General features: G+C 56.4%; 1 protein-coding gene across 1 annotated transcript; it reads right to left on the bottom strand.

Annotated features, from left to right (window-relative positions):
* Positions 1-3,177: 3,177 nt before the first annotated feature.
* Positions 3,178-7,496, bottom strand: LOC139703285 (alpha-1-antitrypsin-like protein GS55-LT). The gene is given in 4 exon segments (XM_071606510.1): positions 3,178-3,369; positions 4,193-4,340; positions 5,577-5,847; positions 6,866-7,496. Coding segments are annotated over 4 exon segments (1,242 nt in total).
* Positions 7,497-16,407: the final 8,911 nt, after the last annotated feature.

Raw genomic sequence — 16,407 nt, 5'->3', positions numbered from 1 at the left:
CTCTGCACCAAGCAGTCTGCAAGCAGGAGTGGCTCTGATTGTCCCATGATCTCCATGGTGCAGGAGGCACACACCATAAGTATTTCAAAATGAATGTATGGGCACCTCGAGCAACAGTGTCCCTTTACCATCCCTGTCTGTCCTGGGTAGGGGGTGCAGGTTCTGTCAGTGTCTGAGGTTTGGTGACTCAGAGCTGGACAAGACTTAGATCACACCCGGTCACCTTCACCTGGCCTCCTGCGTGTGTCTTCTCCTGTGGGATCATGGGTCCTATAACCACATCTCAGTCCAAGGAAGGCGAAGGACTGTAAGGACGATCGAAGAGGAAGACAAAGGCCAAGTGGGGTGCCAGAGGGACTGGAGGTCATGCCAGAGGCCCCACGCAACTCACTAAGGGCTGCCGACCGCCTGGAGGACATAGTGTCTAAGACACAGGGACAAAGAACCCGCCAAAGTCCGTGGTAACCAGTGTGCAGCTACTCGGGAGTCTTGGCAGGAAACTGGGCACAGCAACCTCTGCCTCCCTGGCACAGACAGCACGTGACTGGGAGAGCCCTGGGCGGAGCCTCGGCTCTGCTGTGGTGCAGGACAGGTGGACGAGGAGCCAGGATGCGCTGGAGGACTGAGCCACCCTCCAACTAGCCCCCAAGAATACCACCACCCATCTTCTTCTGCCTCTCATCTTTACCCTCTCTAATAACCCAACAGTACCTACCATGCCATTGTCCCCGACCTACTCGATCCCGAGGTCTGGGACATCTCCAAGCCAGTCATAGCCTCCTACCACAAGCCAGTTCGTATCCAGTTGGACCTCAAACTAAATTTCCTTCGTGTCCCCAATTTCCCATCTCCAAAATCCACCCAATTTGGGAAAGTGTCCCAGCCTGAGTCCTTCAAGCGCTGGTTTTAGGCCCCTGTTGTCTGTGACAGGCAGAGCCAGAGCCCAGGTCTGAGGCCACTATGCTCCACAGAAGGACCGCCCAGAAGCTCTGCCCACACCCAGCGGGTCCCTCCTGGTTCCCACCAAGCTGGTGAAGTCCCCTCTGGGGCTAGAATATCTCCCAAGTAGAGTCCTGCCTCCTTTAGTGACAGGCAGGTTTAGAATTTAAAAGATGGGGTCAAAGGTCAGAGGCTCTGGCTTCTTCCCCCTTCCCTCCCCTGAACCCTCAGGTGGCAGCTGGCCAGGTCCTCTCCTGTCCCCTCCCACACAATGCCAGGGCGAGGCCACATTGAGATCTGTGGGCGGCTCCCCAGGGCTGTGGGCTGCTGAGGCAGGGGGAGGCCACTCCATGAGGGCACAGGCTCTTCCTAGGGAAGCACCAGGTGCCACCAAGCACAGGTGACAGCGATTCTCGTGGTTTAGGAGGAATTACTGCTCATGAGTCCAGGGAGGGACAGAAGAGTGGGTGAGGGTTGGAGGAACAGGGTGAGCCATGAGGTCAGGTTGCCACTCACTAGCCATGGGACGGTGACAACATAGGAGATGGATAGCCGCCGTGAACCTTGATTTTCTCCTTGGGGCTTGGAAAAGCACAGATATCTGCTGAGGGCATCACGGTGCTGCCACTAGGATTCAGGGGAGAGACACTGGGACAGCACTGCCCAAGGAGCGCCCTTGTCCCCACCTGCTCTATTCAGAGGTCTGGGAGGTCTGAGGCCATGTCTGAGGTGACTCTCAGGCCACCTCTAATGTGGGCTGTACCATCAGCAATGAGGATAGGGGCTCAGAGAGGTCTGACAACCTCACTAGGTCACACAGCTGCTATGTGTTAAGATCCAGGTTTGGGACACTCACGTGTCACTTCATTCTGGGTGACTGATGACGTTCATATCATGAGAAGTGTATGTGCAGGTTGAATGTCCCTATGTACAAACCTAGAGATCCTGTTTCTTCTTCAGGGAGAGTTCAGACCCACTGATAGGTGGTGCCATGTGATGGCAGAGATGTGAGTGTTCAGACTGTAAAGAGGACCCTGTGTCAGGACCCCACCTAGGGCGTCATGTCCACCCTCCTCCCATGAGAGGTGAGGGGTGATGCTGAGATGGCCCTGAGGAGTCAGTGTGGCCACAGGAGAAGGGGACCCCGAGCCCTGGGCTCCCAGCTACTTCAGCCCAGCAGCCTTGAGGGTGGAAGGGGCCAGGGCGCCGCATGGCAGGGCTGCTCCAGGACAGCCTGGGCCACCCACCAGACCTCCTGCTGTCCTGAGGACTCGGGGGGACCCTGGAGGAGGGGCCAGGTGCACGTGCCCCAGTGAGAGCCCAGGCAGGGAGGAGGGCTGGGGTTCCGGGGGGATGTCCTTGCCCTGTCACAGCCAACGCAGCCTGCCGTGACCTTTAGGAGCCATCCCTGGGGTCATGGCACAGGACTAGGGAGAAGGGACATAGGGTAAGTGGCCTGGGGGCCTGGGGGCCTGGTGGGCTTGAGGGGGAGACAGTGACACAGAGCCCCTCCTGCTCACTGGGGACAGGGGGCTCTTCCAAGAGGGGACGTGTGAGCCTCCTGGGCAGCTATGGAAAGACAAGGACAGAGGTCAGGTCCTGGCCCAGCCCATTGAGGAAGGCTCCTCACCACCTCCTCCAACCCCCCTAGGACATGCCCTGTGAGGCCAGCGGCCAGGTCTGGTGAGGGGACAGTGTGGTGAGAGGGGTCATGGTCACCTCCCTGCTGTGGCTGTAGTCACAGCTACTCAAAGCCAGGGTGTGAGTGGCCAGGTCTGGGGGCACAGAGGGTCATGGTTGGATGTGAGGTGTCCCCAAAGCTCAGGAGGGAGACACTGCAGAAGGTTCAGAGGAGAAGTGAGGGTTGTGAGGACCTAAAGGCGATCATTGAGTCCTCCCTGAGGGGGTTACCTGGGGGTCACTGAGGGAGGTGGGTGTGGCTGGAGGGGAGGGCACTGGGGACATGGCAACTCCCGAACAGTACAGCAGTTCTCAGGCATGGACATGCCCAGGCCCACAGGACTTGGCCTCAGCCAGTCATCCTTGAAAAACACCTGAACCTCGCACACATGACGCAGTGTCACTGAGAGGTTCTCTGACCAGGAGTCCTCACAGAACTTCAGGACACACAGGGAGACACACAGACCACAACGTTAGGGTTGACCAGGCCAACCATTGTTTAATGTCATCTGGGAGGGGCCCAGCAGGGCACGGACCAGGGTCTGGCACCCGAGGTGGCTACTGTTGTGTGGGGTTCACCACCTTCCCTACAAAGAGGGGGCTCTTGGTGGAGTGCTCATAGATGACCACGAGGAAGGGACTGTCGAATTTCACCTCAGGGTCAAGAGTCAGGGCAATGGGTCCCTTAACGGTGTCCCCTTCATCCTCTGTGCCTTTCTCATTGAAGCTCAGCTCAGCCTTATGCAGGGCCTGGAGGGGAGAGAAGCAGAGGGGCTCTGAGGTCCTGCTGCCCCACCCCAGGCTGCAGCAAGGCCCCACGTGGGAGCCTCCTACCAACAGGACCTCACCAGGGCCTTCCTGCTGGACCAGCCTGTCCTGTCCTAGGCCTCCCTGTGGGTCACTCAGGTCCCCCCAACCCCATCTCAGCCTCTGCCTGACTCAGCCTACTCCCCTCCCCCTCCTTTCCTGACCTCCATCTCTCCTGTCCTCGGATGTGACCTCAGGGCACAAGAGGAAGACCATCAGCCTCCATGTCACCTCCACATATATCCCCTTCCCCCTGTAGGGCTAGGAGCTCCTCAGCACAGGGACTCTGGTGGTGACCTTTCCAGTGCCCACACTCCTATAAGAAGCCACCCACATGGACCTGCAGTTGCCCTTGTTCCCCTCCTGCTTTCCCTAGCAAGTGGCCCACTGGACTCAGGAATGATTCAGATTTGCTGGTTCACAAATAGCTCTAAATGTCACAGATGGAAGATTCCAGAACATTCTATGAAGATACTGAGCCTAAGCCTCTCAGTGTTAATGTGCTTAAACAGAAGCCCAAGGATTCCATGGCCTGGGGAAAGGAAAATGTAAGGGTCAGTGGGCCACTCAGGGGAGGTCCTTCGATGGAACACAGGAGGCCACCTCCCTGGCTCTGTCCTCCTCCCCCATCAGAGCTGGTGAAGCTCTTCATCCTCAGGAGGACTCACCTGGCCCTTGCTGTGTCCCTTAACCCTCCATCAGCATCAGGCCTGAGCAGGCCCCCACCACTCTGTCCTGCAGACTCCTGGACCATGGCCATCCTCACCTGGGAGACCCTTAGGGGAGCGTCCTCTTTGATCCCAGACAGGTCAGCCTCATTGCTGAAGACCTTGGTGATGCCCAGACTTGTCAGGACAGACTTCAGATCGATGGTTCCAGAGATGCTCAGTTTGGGGAAGTGAAAATTGACGGAGCTAGTATGAAGATAGGAAATGAGGGGTTCACAGAGTCTCTGGGGTTCTGCTGGGCCCCATGGTGCTCTGAAAGTGTTTTCTCTCCTGATTGGTTATCTTGCTTAATGCCCTGTCCCCACCCACGGCCATCGAAGTCCTTTGACTTTTACCTTTAAAGTAAGAAGTACTTTTACCTTTAGCTTCCTGGACACTTGGCATGGAGAATGTTCCCGTCAGTGGGAACATCTTGTCCTGTGGCCCCTGCTCACCCCCTCCCCCAAGGAGTCTTCCAGGTAGTTTCAGAGTGTCCTCCCGGAAGCAGGTGTCATCCTGTAGCCTGTGGTCACACCAGCCTGCGCAGCCAGAGCCTCCTCAGGGCCTCTGGCCCAGGGCATCATGGGTCAGTGCAGCAGGACCCAGGGACACAGGCTCAGTGAGGGAGAGGATTGTCACCTCTAAAACCCATGGATGCAGGCTCATCTGGTGTCCCCAGGGACCTGTGCGAATCCCAGGGGCCTGTGCTGAGGCTGCACACTGGCACCGAGCCTCAGGGATCAGTCCCAGGATGCATTGCACTCTGTTCCCAGCCCGAGTGCGGGGACCTCAGGAGGCTGGGTGGGCCAGCAATGGTGACCATTCAAGTGCAGCTTAACCTGCACATGTGTGTCACATCTGTCTGCAGTGTGCCGCCTCCACCAGTGGCCATGGCTGGGCTCAGGACAGTGCACCTGCTCTGTGTCACATACCCAGCTGTGTGGTTCCTGGGACAAGTGAACCAGCCTGAGTTGCGACAGAGAAACAGAGCCTGTGGGAACGTGCCCTGAGCTCCCGGTGCTGCCTGTTCCTGTTCTGGGCCTTTCCATGCAGGTGCTTCCCCTGTGCACCTCGGCCGGTCCTACAGGAAGTCCTCCCTCTGGCTGCCCTAACCTGCAGGCCCAGACCTTTGTCCTTGATTCTGCCACAACATGTGCTAGTGTCAGTGCCCCGGCGAGGCCCTGGATATTGGGAGGGGACCATGTACATTGTTGGAGGGAAGTCCCCCTCAAGCTGGATCTGTGTCCTGCTCTTTGACCACACTTCCCTTCTCAGCTGCTACCTGAGCTGAGCCCTGGCATTTCCTGTAGCACAGGGTCATTCACTGTAGCTGTGGCCCCAGGGATGGTCCCCCCTGCTGCCCGTGCTGTCTTCTGATGCATTGATCCTGAGGGACCTTGAGTCTGTGCCTGTGCTGTCCAGTGGGTCTCTGCCTGGACTCACCTGGTATAATCTTTTTTCAGGAACTTGTCGAGGAATTCCTTCGTGATGGTGTCCTCCACATACTCCATTCTCCCCACCTTGGGCATGATGAAGATGGCGGTGACATCACCCAGGTAGTTCATCTTTAGCATCATGCTGGACAGTGTGGGGCAGTAGTGCAGGTCAAACATGCCCAGGTGGTTCATCATGGGCACCCTCACGGTGGTGGCCTCGTCCACATGGAAGTCTTGTTCCATGGTGCGATCTACCTTGAAGGGTTTCTCCCATGTGCCTGTACAGAGGGAAGGTGGATGGCAGCAGGTGGGATAGAGGCTTAGGTGTGAGAGGAGAGCAGAGGCGCCCTCAGCCTGCCTTGGGGGAAGCTCCTCACCCACCTCTGCTCCATCCTGGGTGATGGGGTGAGTGTCGTTCAAGACTAGAGGATCAGCCGGGATTTCTAGATCCTGACAGCTTTGTCCATGACAAGTTAGGACAGTCACATCCCAAAGAGGTGAGATGGCTAGTCCTATGTCAAGGCCATTGAGTGGGGGAGGCAGGATGTGGACCCAGGTCCTGCACACCCCCAGCTGCCACACTCCACATCAAGAGTTGTTCCAAGGACTTTCCATGAAAGGCCACTCCCTCCCACCACCTGCCACAATGTGCATCAGTGGCTCTCTGGTTAGGAAACATTACAGGTGCCCCTCCCTGCTGGGGTCCCCAGTGAGCAGGAGGACAGTCAGGACTCTGATGCGTCCTGCAGAAAAGTCAATGATTTTGATGGCTTTATCAACTCTTCCTGCCGCAGTCTGGCTGGGCACAATTCAGGAGCCACTTGTCAAAAGAAACAAACTTTATTTTTAGAACACACGCAGCACCACACTTCAGGAATTCCCTCAGAGCCCAACTGCCACCACAGGCCTCCCACAAGCCTCTCAACCTCCCCCACTCCTCCTGCTCTTGAGGCCGATTGGCTGGGCCGCGTGGGCGGAGCCAAAAAAGTCCCCCAATGAGCAGCTCCGTGGTCTGAAAGGGCGGGGAAACAGCCCAATGAGCATCACCGCAGAGGAGCCAATCAGTTGGCAGCTGGAAGTTTGCTGGGCCCCCTTCGGCTGTGGCTCTCAACACTTCCCTAACTTAACTGATGGTGGAAGACATTTCAGGGCCTAGACATGGAAGACTGAGGGACCACTTTGAGAGGTCATGCTACAGTGCAGATAGTGCTGCCAAGGAAAGTTCCAGAACTGGTGGAAGGAAAACAACTTTGGGGTTTCCATGGGAACCCACTCAGGCTGATTGACTCATCTTACCTTTAAAGAAAATGTAGTTCACCAGGGCGAGAACTGAGCCTCTGTCCAGATCTTTCACCAAATCCACAATTTTCCCTTGGGTCCCTTTCTCCACATAAGTGTTGATCTGCCTCTTGGCCTCTTCGGTGTTTGTGAAGTTGGTGGAGAAGGCCTCTGAGTGGTACAGGTTCTTGACATCCTCCAAGAACTTGTCCAGAGGCTTCAGATTGTGGTCAATGAAGAGGCCGCTGCCGGTGGTCAGCTGGAGCTGGCTGTTGGGCCTGTTGAGGGTTTGGAGAAGATGCTGGAAGCCCTGGTGGATTTCAGCCTCCGGGATATCCGTGTTGTTGAAGCCCAGACCCTCCAGGATCTGGGTGTGAGTGTCAGCCTTGGTGCCCTGCGAAAGTGAGGCCAAGGCCGTGGTGATGCTCACAGGGGAGAAGAAGATGTTGGTGGTGTTGGACTCATGGGCCAGCACCCGGTAGAGGCTGAAGGCAAACTTGGCCAGGTTTGGGGCGATCCTATGAGAGGCTGAGTGCTCCTAGTCGGGCTTGGATGCATCTGACTCCTCAGAATCCTCAATCAGGCAGCCAGCAGCCAGGCAACTGAGGCCGGCCAGCAGCAGGAGGCCCCACAAGATAGAGGACGGCATCGTCCTGCAAGGCAGAGGAGGTCAGAGGCTTGAGTTAGGCCCACAGTGACTCTCTCTGGCTTGGACGGACACCATACAGAGCCACCAGGATGTAGTGAGCTCCAAGACGGCCCAGCCTGTGCCAAGCCCTTCCTCCACCTGCATCACTGCAAACCCCCAGGGAGACGCAGAGCTGCCCTGAGCCCTAAAGGGTGTGAATTCTCTGCTTCCTTCACAGTCCTGTGGGGACAACTGCTCTCCTCCAAAGCCTAGAGGGGTTCAGGTGCTCTTCCAGCGTCGGCCTCCAAATGGAGTATGGGACCAGCTCAGGCACTCGCCTGCGGGGTCCTGAGCCCCCCACCCTGGGCCCTTCCACTTGGCAGCTGCAATCACCTTGAAGCTGTGTCCTGTAGGGAATGTTCTGCCTGCAGAGGAAACACCTTGCACTTGGACCCCTTGAGGACATGGTGGAGCTGTGCTAGAGCCCCCAGGGTCTGTCCCCACCTGGCCCTGACGGAGCCTGAGCCCTGAGTGAAGAGGGGCACTCTAGGCTGCTCTGTGACCTCAGCCCCAAGGTGGGCGGGCATCCTGTGTGGTTCACCCGCTGTCATGTTGGTGGTGGTGACTTAGAATAAGCAGCCAGCACGGGAAAGGAACATCAATCAGGTGCTGACAGAAACGCCTGTCAATCAGCGGGATCTCCTGACTAACACCTGTCAATCAGCAGGACTCCCTGACCAATCCTGGAGTTCAGCCAGCTCCCCTGACCAACTCCAATAGGACAAGGGTTCTAAAAACACCTTTTCCTGTCCCAAGCATTTCTTTTTTCTGTAAGCCCCATGAAAGTCCAGACTTTTCAAGCTCCCACTCGGTTTCTCCTCAAACCTTTACCTGTGTAACTCTGTGGTCTGATCGAGTTCCACCCGGGAGTGATATCTCAATAAAGCCTCATTCAGTGGCCTTTTAAAATCTGCCTCCTTTGGTCTCTGCCCGCCCTTGCCTGATCTGACACCTACCATCCTGCTGCCACTCATGTCCTGACACTAGGGGAGCTAGAGGGCCCTGTCCCTCCCCAGCTGTGTGGGCCAGGACAGGTTATTTGAACTCTCTGCTCCTTGTGTTGCCCACATACAAAGTGGGGGTTCTTGGGACAATTAAAGAAGTCTCAACCCCAAAAGTGCACTGAAGGGCTCCCAGGGAGTGTCCCCTTGAGGGAAGCACTGGCGTGTGTTGCCAACTCTAAGTCTTTGAGCAACCTCTGGGTCTGTGTTTTATGGCTAAGGATGAGGCAGTAGCAAGGGGCAGGGCCTGTGGCTGGACCAGGGAGAGGAGGCTCTGCCTAGAGGTGGTGGAGGGCAGTGTCACCCTCAGCCACACGTGGACAGCCATGGAGCCCTGACCCCAGAGCACCCTAGGCTCCAGCTCTGCCCAAGCCATGACCCTCCAGCTCTGTGGGGACAACTACCCTCCTGCAGCCCCTCAGTTCAACCTGCTCTCCATACAGTTGGGGACCCCGAGGGCTAAGTTGCAGAGAAGCCAAGGGCAGCCCTTAGCTAAAGTCGCCATCTGAACAGGGTTGAGAGAAACATGTGTCCCTGACTTTGAGGCAGGAAAACCTGGTGGGAAGGAGTTGGGAATAAGAAACCCTGAGCTTCACTCATTGCCATGACCTTTGAAAATGCTTCTTTCCAACCAGACATCAAAATGAAGTGAAAAACTGTTTCTTGCTACTACCTCTTTTCCTGGCCTTCATGTCTAAATAATCCAGAGAGAGCCAGCCACACGCTGTGGAACACACCTTTGTCTTTTTCTTTAACTAGCTGCGTGTCAGCACTAAAGATGGTGCTAAAAGGGGTTTGTATGTGTCCCTGGCTGTCCCTGTGCTGCCCGGCTGGGCTTGGCTGAGCCTTCATGGTGGTGGAAGTCACCATCTATCAGAGCCTGAGGTCAGGAGATGGGTGGGTCTCAGCAGGGTAGGGACATATGGCCAGTGGCCTCAGGGCCAGAGGCTGTGGCTTCTGTCCTGGGCAGCGCCACTACTGTACCCTTGTCCTTGAGCAAGAGTCTGAGCAAACACTGACCTTGGACCCCACTCTCAAGTTGGATGAAGGGGTGTTGGGAGAGACCCAAATGAATGATGTCCTCTGTGCACAAACGTTGAACTGTAAATTACAGGGGTGTCTGTCAGGAGGTGAGAGGCTGCAGGGGGACATGGGGGAAGGTTTCCAGCCCAAGTGAGCGCCTCCATCCACCTCCCGCGTCACATCACTTGCTCAGATTTCTTCCCTTTAGAGAGAGGGTCTGAGGCCCAGAGAGGGTCAGGGCCTGGCCAAGGCTGCACAGAGAAGCTGAGGCAAAGGTAAACAAACCTTGGTTTTCTCCTCTGGGACCAGGGGCTGAGACAGTCCTGCGCATGGGATCCAGGCTTCATGAATGCAAACCCAGGCCCTGACGGTGACCCCAAGCTTCCTTATGGGTTCCCTCTATTTCCTGGCCTGTTCCTGAAAGCCTCAGGTGCCCAAGACCTGCTCCCCCTGGGCTGCTACTGCAAGCAGCACCCTGCACCCCCAAAGCCTTGAGCTGGGCAGGCCAGCTGCAGAGGGTGGACTGGAGCCCTCAGGTACAGACACGGAGGCCAAGCCTTCAGGAAAGGACTGGAGGCGGCACCCTGATGGTTCTCGAAGGGGGTTTGGGTGGGAGCAGTCAGTGTGAGGCAGGGAGAGGGAGGACCCCCCAACCCAGCTCATCTCACACCATTTCTGCTCCTCGTTGTTGACCCAGAGCAACGAGGCGGGGTCCAGGAATAACCCTGACCTGAGGTCACAACCCATGGAAAGCACCAAAGCCCAGCATGAGCCAGCCCTGCCCCCTGGTGACAGTGGCCTTGGTAAATGACTTCCCCTCTTTGAGTGTCACTTCCTGTCCTTAAAGTGGAGAGGAGAACCTCTGAAGGAAGAAGTGAGGCACAAACAAGGTGACCAGAGGTGGCACTGGCCCTGGGGAAGCGCCCACTCCTATAGGGTGCCTGCTGGTGGCCATATGCCCCAGGCCAGACAGGGGCTCTGCTCAGCAGTGAGCTGCTTCTGAGGGGGCATTTCCTCCTGTCCCAACGTGTCTGCACATCGCCTGCCTGCTCCTCACTCTATGGCAGAGAAGATTGAGGCCCAAACTTGTCAGGCAGCATACCGAAAACCACAGAATCAGTTGCTCACAGAACTGGGATTTGTTCCTAGATGTATTGACCCCAGACCTGGTATTTTAACCCTTTCTCTATGTATAAAATTGAACCAGAAGACGAAACAGAAAACCTCTGGATGGCATGGTCATGAAGACAGGAAGCTCCTGTGGCTAAAATGAGAGCCTCTGAGGCCAGATGCTAGAATTCTATTCTGTATTCACTATGTGACCTTGGACAAGTTACTCACCTTTCTGAATCTCAGTTTCCTACAGGTCATAAGGATGCACTTCTTTATAGTGCTATTGTGCAAATTAAACATGCATAAAATGCTAAGAAATACTGTTGCACAGTGAGCTCTCAAGGAGTCCCATTTGGCAGGGTGTAGTGACACATTCCTATAATCCCAGTGGCTCAGGAGGCTGGGACAGGAGGATCACAAGTTCAAAGACAGATTCATCAACTTAAGCATCCTAGTGAGACCCAGTGTTAAAATAAATTTCTTTTAGGAAAAAGGCTGGAGATATGGCTCAGTGTTCCAGGGCCCTGGGTTCATTCCCGCGGAATAAAAAAAAAAGGAGCAGCCAACTGATACAGTGAGGCTCCTTCCCAGGCATTGTATGGGAATCTGGCCTCTTTGGCCCAGGTCATTTTACAATCCCTCATCTGCAAAATCCAGTGGCTTAAAAATGTAACCCAACACTCCAGAATCCAGGCTGGTGACAATGAGGTAAGAGAATGAAAACAGTTTTCTAGGCCTTGCTCAATGGTCCAGAGGCTGAGCTACAGTCCAAGGTCACAGAGCAGCTGAGAGGCCTCCAGGCCAGACCAGGCTTCCTATTCTCCAACTAGGGCCCGAGCCCCGAGAGAAGCATTCAACAGTAGGCCCAGGTCAGCAGCATGGGCTCTGGAGCCCAGTGCCTGAGTTTGAATACTGGGCACTGAGTGATCTGGAGCAAGTTTTCCACCTCTGGGTTCCCAGTTTCCTCATCTGTAAATGGGAATGACCACAGAACCACCTCAGAGGGGCTGTGAGGATGAAATGTGTTCTTATGTGCCCTGAGCTCAGCAGCGGCTGCCTCAGAGTGGTCACTGGGGAAGGTCAGCTCTAACCCCATGAAGGTGGCTTTCCCAGGGCTCCCCTTCCTTTGAGTGCACAAGGTGGGCTCAGAACCACGGCCCGTGGGGGGGTTGTTCAAGTTCTGTCCCTGGGCGCATCTGGAGGGGATGGAAGGTACCAGCAGGCTCCTGACTGCCCTCTGTGGCCTTCTGTCCTCATCTGCAGAAGGGGAGGAAGGTCCTCACCCAGGCAAAGGGGCTTCAGTGGCTGCCAAGAGACAGTGGCGGGAAAGGCCAGGCCACCAGAGCCAATGTTCCCGAACTGCTGTGGCCGCACCTCGGCTCCCCAGGGCTGTGAGCTAGGTGCCCTCTGCCACTGCTCAGGAGGGCTGGTGACCCACCAGAGGTACTGTACTACCAGGCTCTGGCGTGGCTGGGGGAGAAGGAGGGGGACATTTGAGGTTACTGTGGCTAAGATGACAGGAGGTCCAGCTAGAGCCTGCCCTGTCCTCCCGGCCTGCGTCCTGCTCTGCCTGCCTGGGACACACAAGTCTCCAGAGGCTGTCCCCAGGGAAAAGCATGATCACCACTCACTGTCCCAGGAACAGTGTGGTGAAGGGGGCTGACGAAACAGAGCCCTGTCCTTGTCCATATTTAAACAGTGGACACAGAGGGGCGATGGAGGAGGCTGCAGTGGACATGAGTCAAGGTCACCCTGGTTATCAGAGAAGAAAACAGACAGGGACTAAATCCATCGGCCAGATCCCCAGCTGCCACCCACACTGCCATGGGTGCTGCCTAGGGGGTGCACAGCCTCTGCAGTGTGACCACCTCTCAGCCACAGTGACAAGAAACATGTCTCTCAGGCTCCTGAAGCACAGAAGGGAGGTGACAGCTCAGGCCAGGTGGCACAGGGGTCCATGGGTTCGACTGGGGAAGGATCAACTTTACAGTCCCCAGTGCCATCCCCCTCCAGCCACACCAACCTCCCTCAATGACCCTCAGGTAACCCCCTTATGAGTGACACCATGTTGTGGCCTCCTGGGACCCGGTGCAGGAGCTCAGCCTAGAACAACTGCCTCCTTACTTGTTGTTCAATAGTCCACCCCTGGAGCCCAGGGTTAGGGGGGCCTTTTTAAACATCAAACACACACATGCCCATCTGGGGACAGATCATGAGGGCAATGTCACCATGGGAGTGTTGCTCAGTGATGGTGGACATCGGTAGGTGAGGAGGCGGGAACGGGATCAGTGGGCATCACAGAACCCTCCAGAGTCCTGAGACTCCATCACCAAGAGACCACACCTACCCAGCACCCACCTGAGGACTCTTGCTGTCGTCCTGGGTCAGCGTCCAGGGTCCCCACTGCCTGACCAGTGCACAGTCAGACACGCAGCCAGGGCGGCCTCTGTGGGGACCTGAGTGGCTTCCTGGAGGCTGCTTGGTGGGTCTTCAGCACAGGAGTCAGAGGAAACTGCTCTCCCCATGGGCAGCTCCCTGCCCAGCCAGGTCACAAGTTGCCAAGAGGGCAGGTCACTGGAAATATCCATTCTGCAGTGTCTCCATGAAAACACAGTGACGGGGCCCTTTCTCTGGCCATGCCCAGCCCAGACAGCCTCCTGGGGCCCTGAGCTGGGCGGGGTGGGGTTCTCCCACCTGTGTTGAGGGGGCGCAGCACTGGAAGCCCAGAGCCCCTCCAGCATAACCACATGCCCACGCTGCAATAAAACCTGAAGTGCTCCATGTTGGTCCTTTTCCTCCCACAGGAGCGGCAGAGAGAGGAGGAGTCCACCTTGGATGGGTCAAGCCATTATGCTGTGGGCTTCTTGGTGGCTGAAGCATGACTCTCTCATTCTGACCAGTGCAGCCAGAGTTCATGAACGTCACTCAATCTTCACCAGGAAGATGTGGGGGACACAGGTACAGAGAAGGAAAGACCAGCAGGGGCCGTCCTCACCCTCCTGTCCTTGACCAATAGCTCCAGGGCTGCTACTTACTCAATGTCATCTGGGAACACTGTGAATCAACATAATGATCAGAGATAACAAAGTTTTTTTTTTTTTTAAGAAATTTCCTTGTTCTACTGGAACAAAGATCCCAGGGAACAGGAGTTAGAGGCACATATTAAGTAAAAACGTCTTGCTGAGTCCACAGCCATCCTCTCAAAATAAACACCAAGAGTTATTAATGTAATTGCCTGAATTTCCAAGGTGACCTTGAGCATTATTTTTCAGGAGGAAGTCACTAAGTGAGGTGTGACAGGGCTGGGACCCCAGAGCCCCAACTCTGCCTCCCACTGACCAGGACACTGAGGAGCCCAAGGCCTCCCCTGCCCAGCCTCCCAATGGCAGGATGGAAGCAGGAGACCCACCTGTCAGGTGTCCTCAATGTGCTCTGTCTTCTTATCACTTAGCCAACCACGAAACTGCCATCCAGACAGAGGCGTCCCTGAGAAAGGGTCTGGCCCTGGCCTGCTCCCTGTCTCTGGTTACTCGGGAGCAAACCAGCTCAGAAATAACCCCCTGAGCTGCACACATTCCTGAGTGACCTGATGAGCTGGTGTCTGAGGAGCCTGGTCACCAGGGATGGGGAGAAATGACTTGGTCTTTATTCTGGAAGTCGGCATAGAGGGGCCATTAGACCTGGAGGGCAGGTTCACCTCCTTGAGGGTTACAACTCTCCATAGGAGCCCACACAGGTGGGGGTACTCAGGTGGCAGGTGACCAGAGACCTGTGCACAGACCTGGGCCAACAGGCAGATTCAGCATCAAACGTGGTCTCAGGAGTGGCCTGGGCTGTGGGCGCACAGACACTTTCAGGCCCTCTTGTGGACACTGGCCATGGTTCCTAGGTCTGTTCCAAGCAGAGAGAGGCCTGGGGTCCCAGAGCAGGAAGCGCTGACTGAGAGCCACCTGGTCTAAGGTGGCTTCTCCCTGCCCCTGGCCCCAGCTTCCTGGGCTTCTCCTCTGTGGGCTCCTCTCTGGACCCACAAAAGGGGCTGGAACCTGCTCATGCCCAAGTACAGGAGGCTGATGTGACATCATGGGGCCCCTCCCAAGGCAGGCAGAGGGCCGTCCTAATGACCCCGCCACAGGGGCTGACGGGCTCATCACTCTTCCCCACTCACCAGGTCCCCCTCAGCAGGGGAGGCCGGGCAGGCAGTAGCCTTCCTTCATGTGTGGGAACCTGGGGCTCAGAGAGAGACACAGAGGTCAGGGAGCTCAGGGACTGCTGGGGGGGCAGACTGGGGTCAGTTCTGAGGGAGGGCCTGACCTGGGCCTGAAAGCAGTCATGATGCTGTGGCCTTGCAGGAAAGAGGACAAGTCACTCTCATGATCCTTGCTGCCCTCTCTAGCAACATGAGGAGAGAATCTCCATCTTCACCCTGTGCAGAGCACCCCGTCACCAGGTCATGGCTGGCTTCACCTGTCCAGCCCCTGCCTCGGAAGTCCATTAGGTGTGGCCTCTTGTGGTCCTTGCGCGGCCTCATGAGACAGGACAGAGTTTGGGGTCATGTGTCTACGTGTTCCTGTGTGTGTGTCTCCACATGTGTGTGTCTAGGTGTGTTTTACAAGTGTGAACCAAAATCAAGGAAGGCCCTAAGGCTCTCAAGACTTATTTGAGTGATAACTGGAAATATCACGATATTTTCCAAAGCACATCTCACTTCATGGGTCAATAGGGACAGGGTCCTGGGCACTGGAGCTCTTCCCTGGCTCTGCGACCACGGCTGCCATGACCTTAGACAACCTTCACTGAGTCACACAGCCTCTGTGTCCTCCTGAAGCTCCCTGGGCCTCAAGGCTCCTGTGGCCCCCAGGGAAGGCGGTTCCCCTTTCCAAGGCCCTGTGCACTGCAGGACACTCATTGTTTCCTAAGAGCGTCCGTTCGGCCTTTAGGTGGACATTGGGAACAGATGTAAGATTAACGACGAGGCTCAGGATCTCCTGAGGATTTGTGGGAATCTAAAGTTGATCCTTCCCCAGTAGACCCCACGGGCCCCTGTTCCACCTGGCCTGGGCTGTCACTTCCCTTTTATGCTTCAGGAGCCTGAGAGACATGTTTCATGGCGCTGTGGCCAAGAAGTGGTCACACTGCAGAGGCTGTGCACCCCCTAGGCAGCACCAATGGCAGCGTGGGTGGCAGCTGGGGATCTGGCCGATGGACTTAGTCCCTGTCTGTTTGCTTCTCTGATAACCAGGGTGACCTTGGCTAATGCCCACTACAGCCTCCCCCATCGCCCCTGTGTGTCCACTGCTTAAATACAGACAAGGACAGGGCACTGCCTCATGAGCCCCCTTCACCATACCAGTCCTGGAACAGTGAGTGGTGAGTATGCCTTTCCCTGGGGACAGCCTCTGGGAGCCTCTGGGTCCCGGGCAGGTACAGGCAGGACGCAGGCAGCTTGGACCGGGCAGGCTGCAGCTGGGCCTCCTGTTGTCTTAGCCACAGTAGCCACAGAGGTCCCCTCCTTCTCCCCCAGTTAACCCAGAGCCTGGCAGTACCTCTGCTGGGTCACTAGCCCTCCTGAGCAGTGGCAGAGGGCATCTAGCTCATAGTCCTGGGGAGCTGATGTGTGGACACAGCAGTTGCGGGGACATTGGCTCTGGTGGCCTGGCCTTTCCCGCCACTGTCTCTTGGCAGCCTCTGGAGCCGCTTTGCCTGGGTGAGGACCTTCCTCCCCTTCTGCAGATGAG

The sequence above is a fragment of the Marmota flaviventris genome, chromosome 2, assembly GCF_047511675.1.
Source record: "Marmota flaviventris isolate mMarFla1 chromosome 2, mMarFla1.hap1, whole genome shotgun sequence".
NCBI classification, from domain to species: Eukaryota; Metazoa; Chordata; class Mammalia; order Rodentia; family Sciuridae; genus Marmota; species Marmota flaviventris.
The sequence above is the reverse complement of the archived record's forward strand: the minus strand, read 5'-3'. Positions and strand labels throughout refer to the sequence as shown.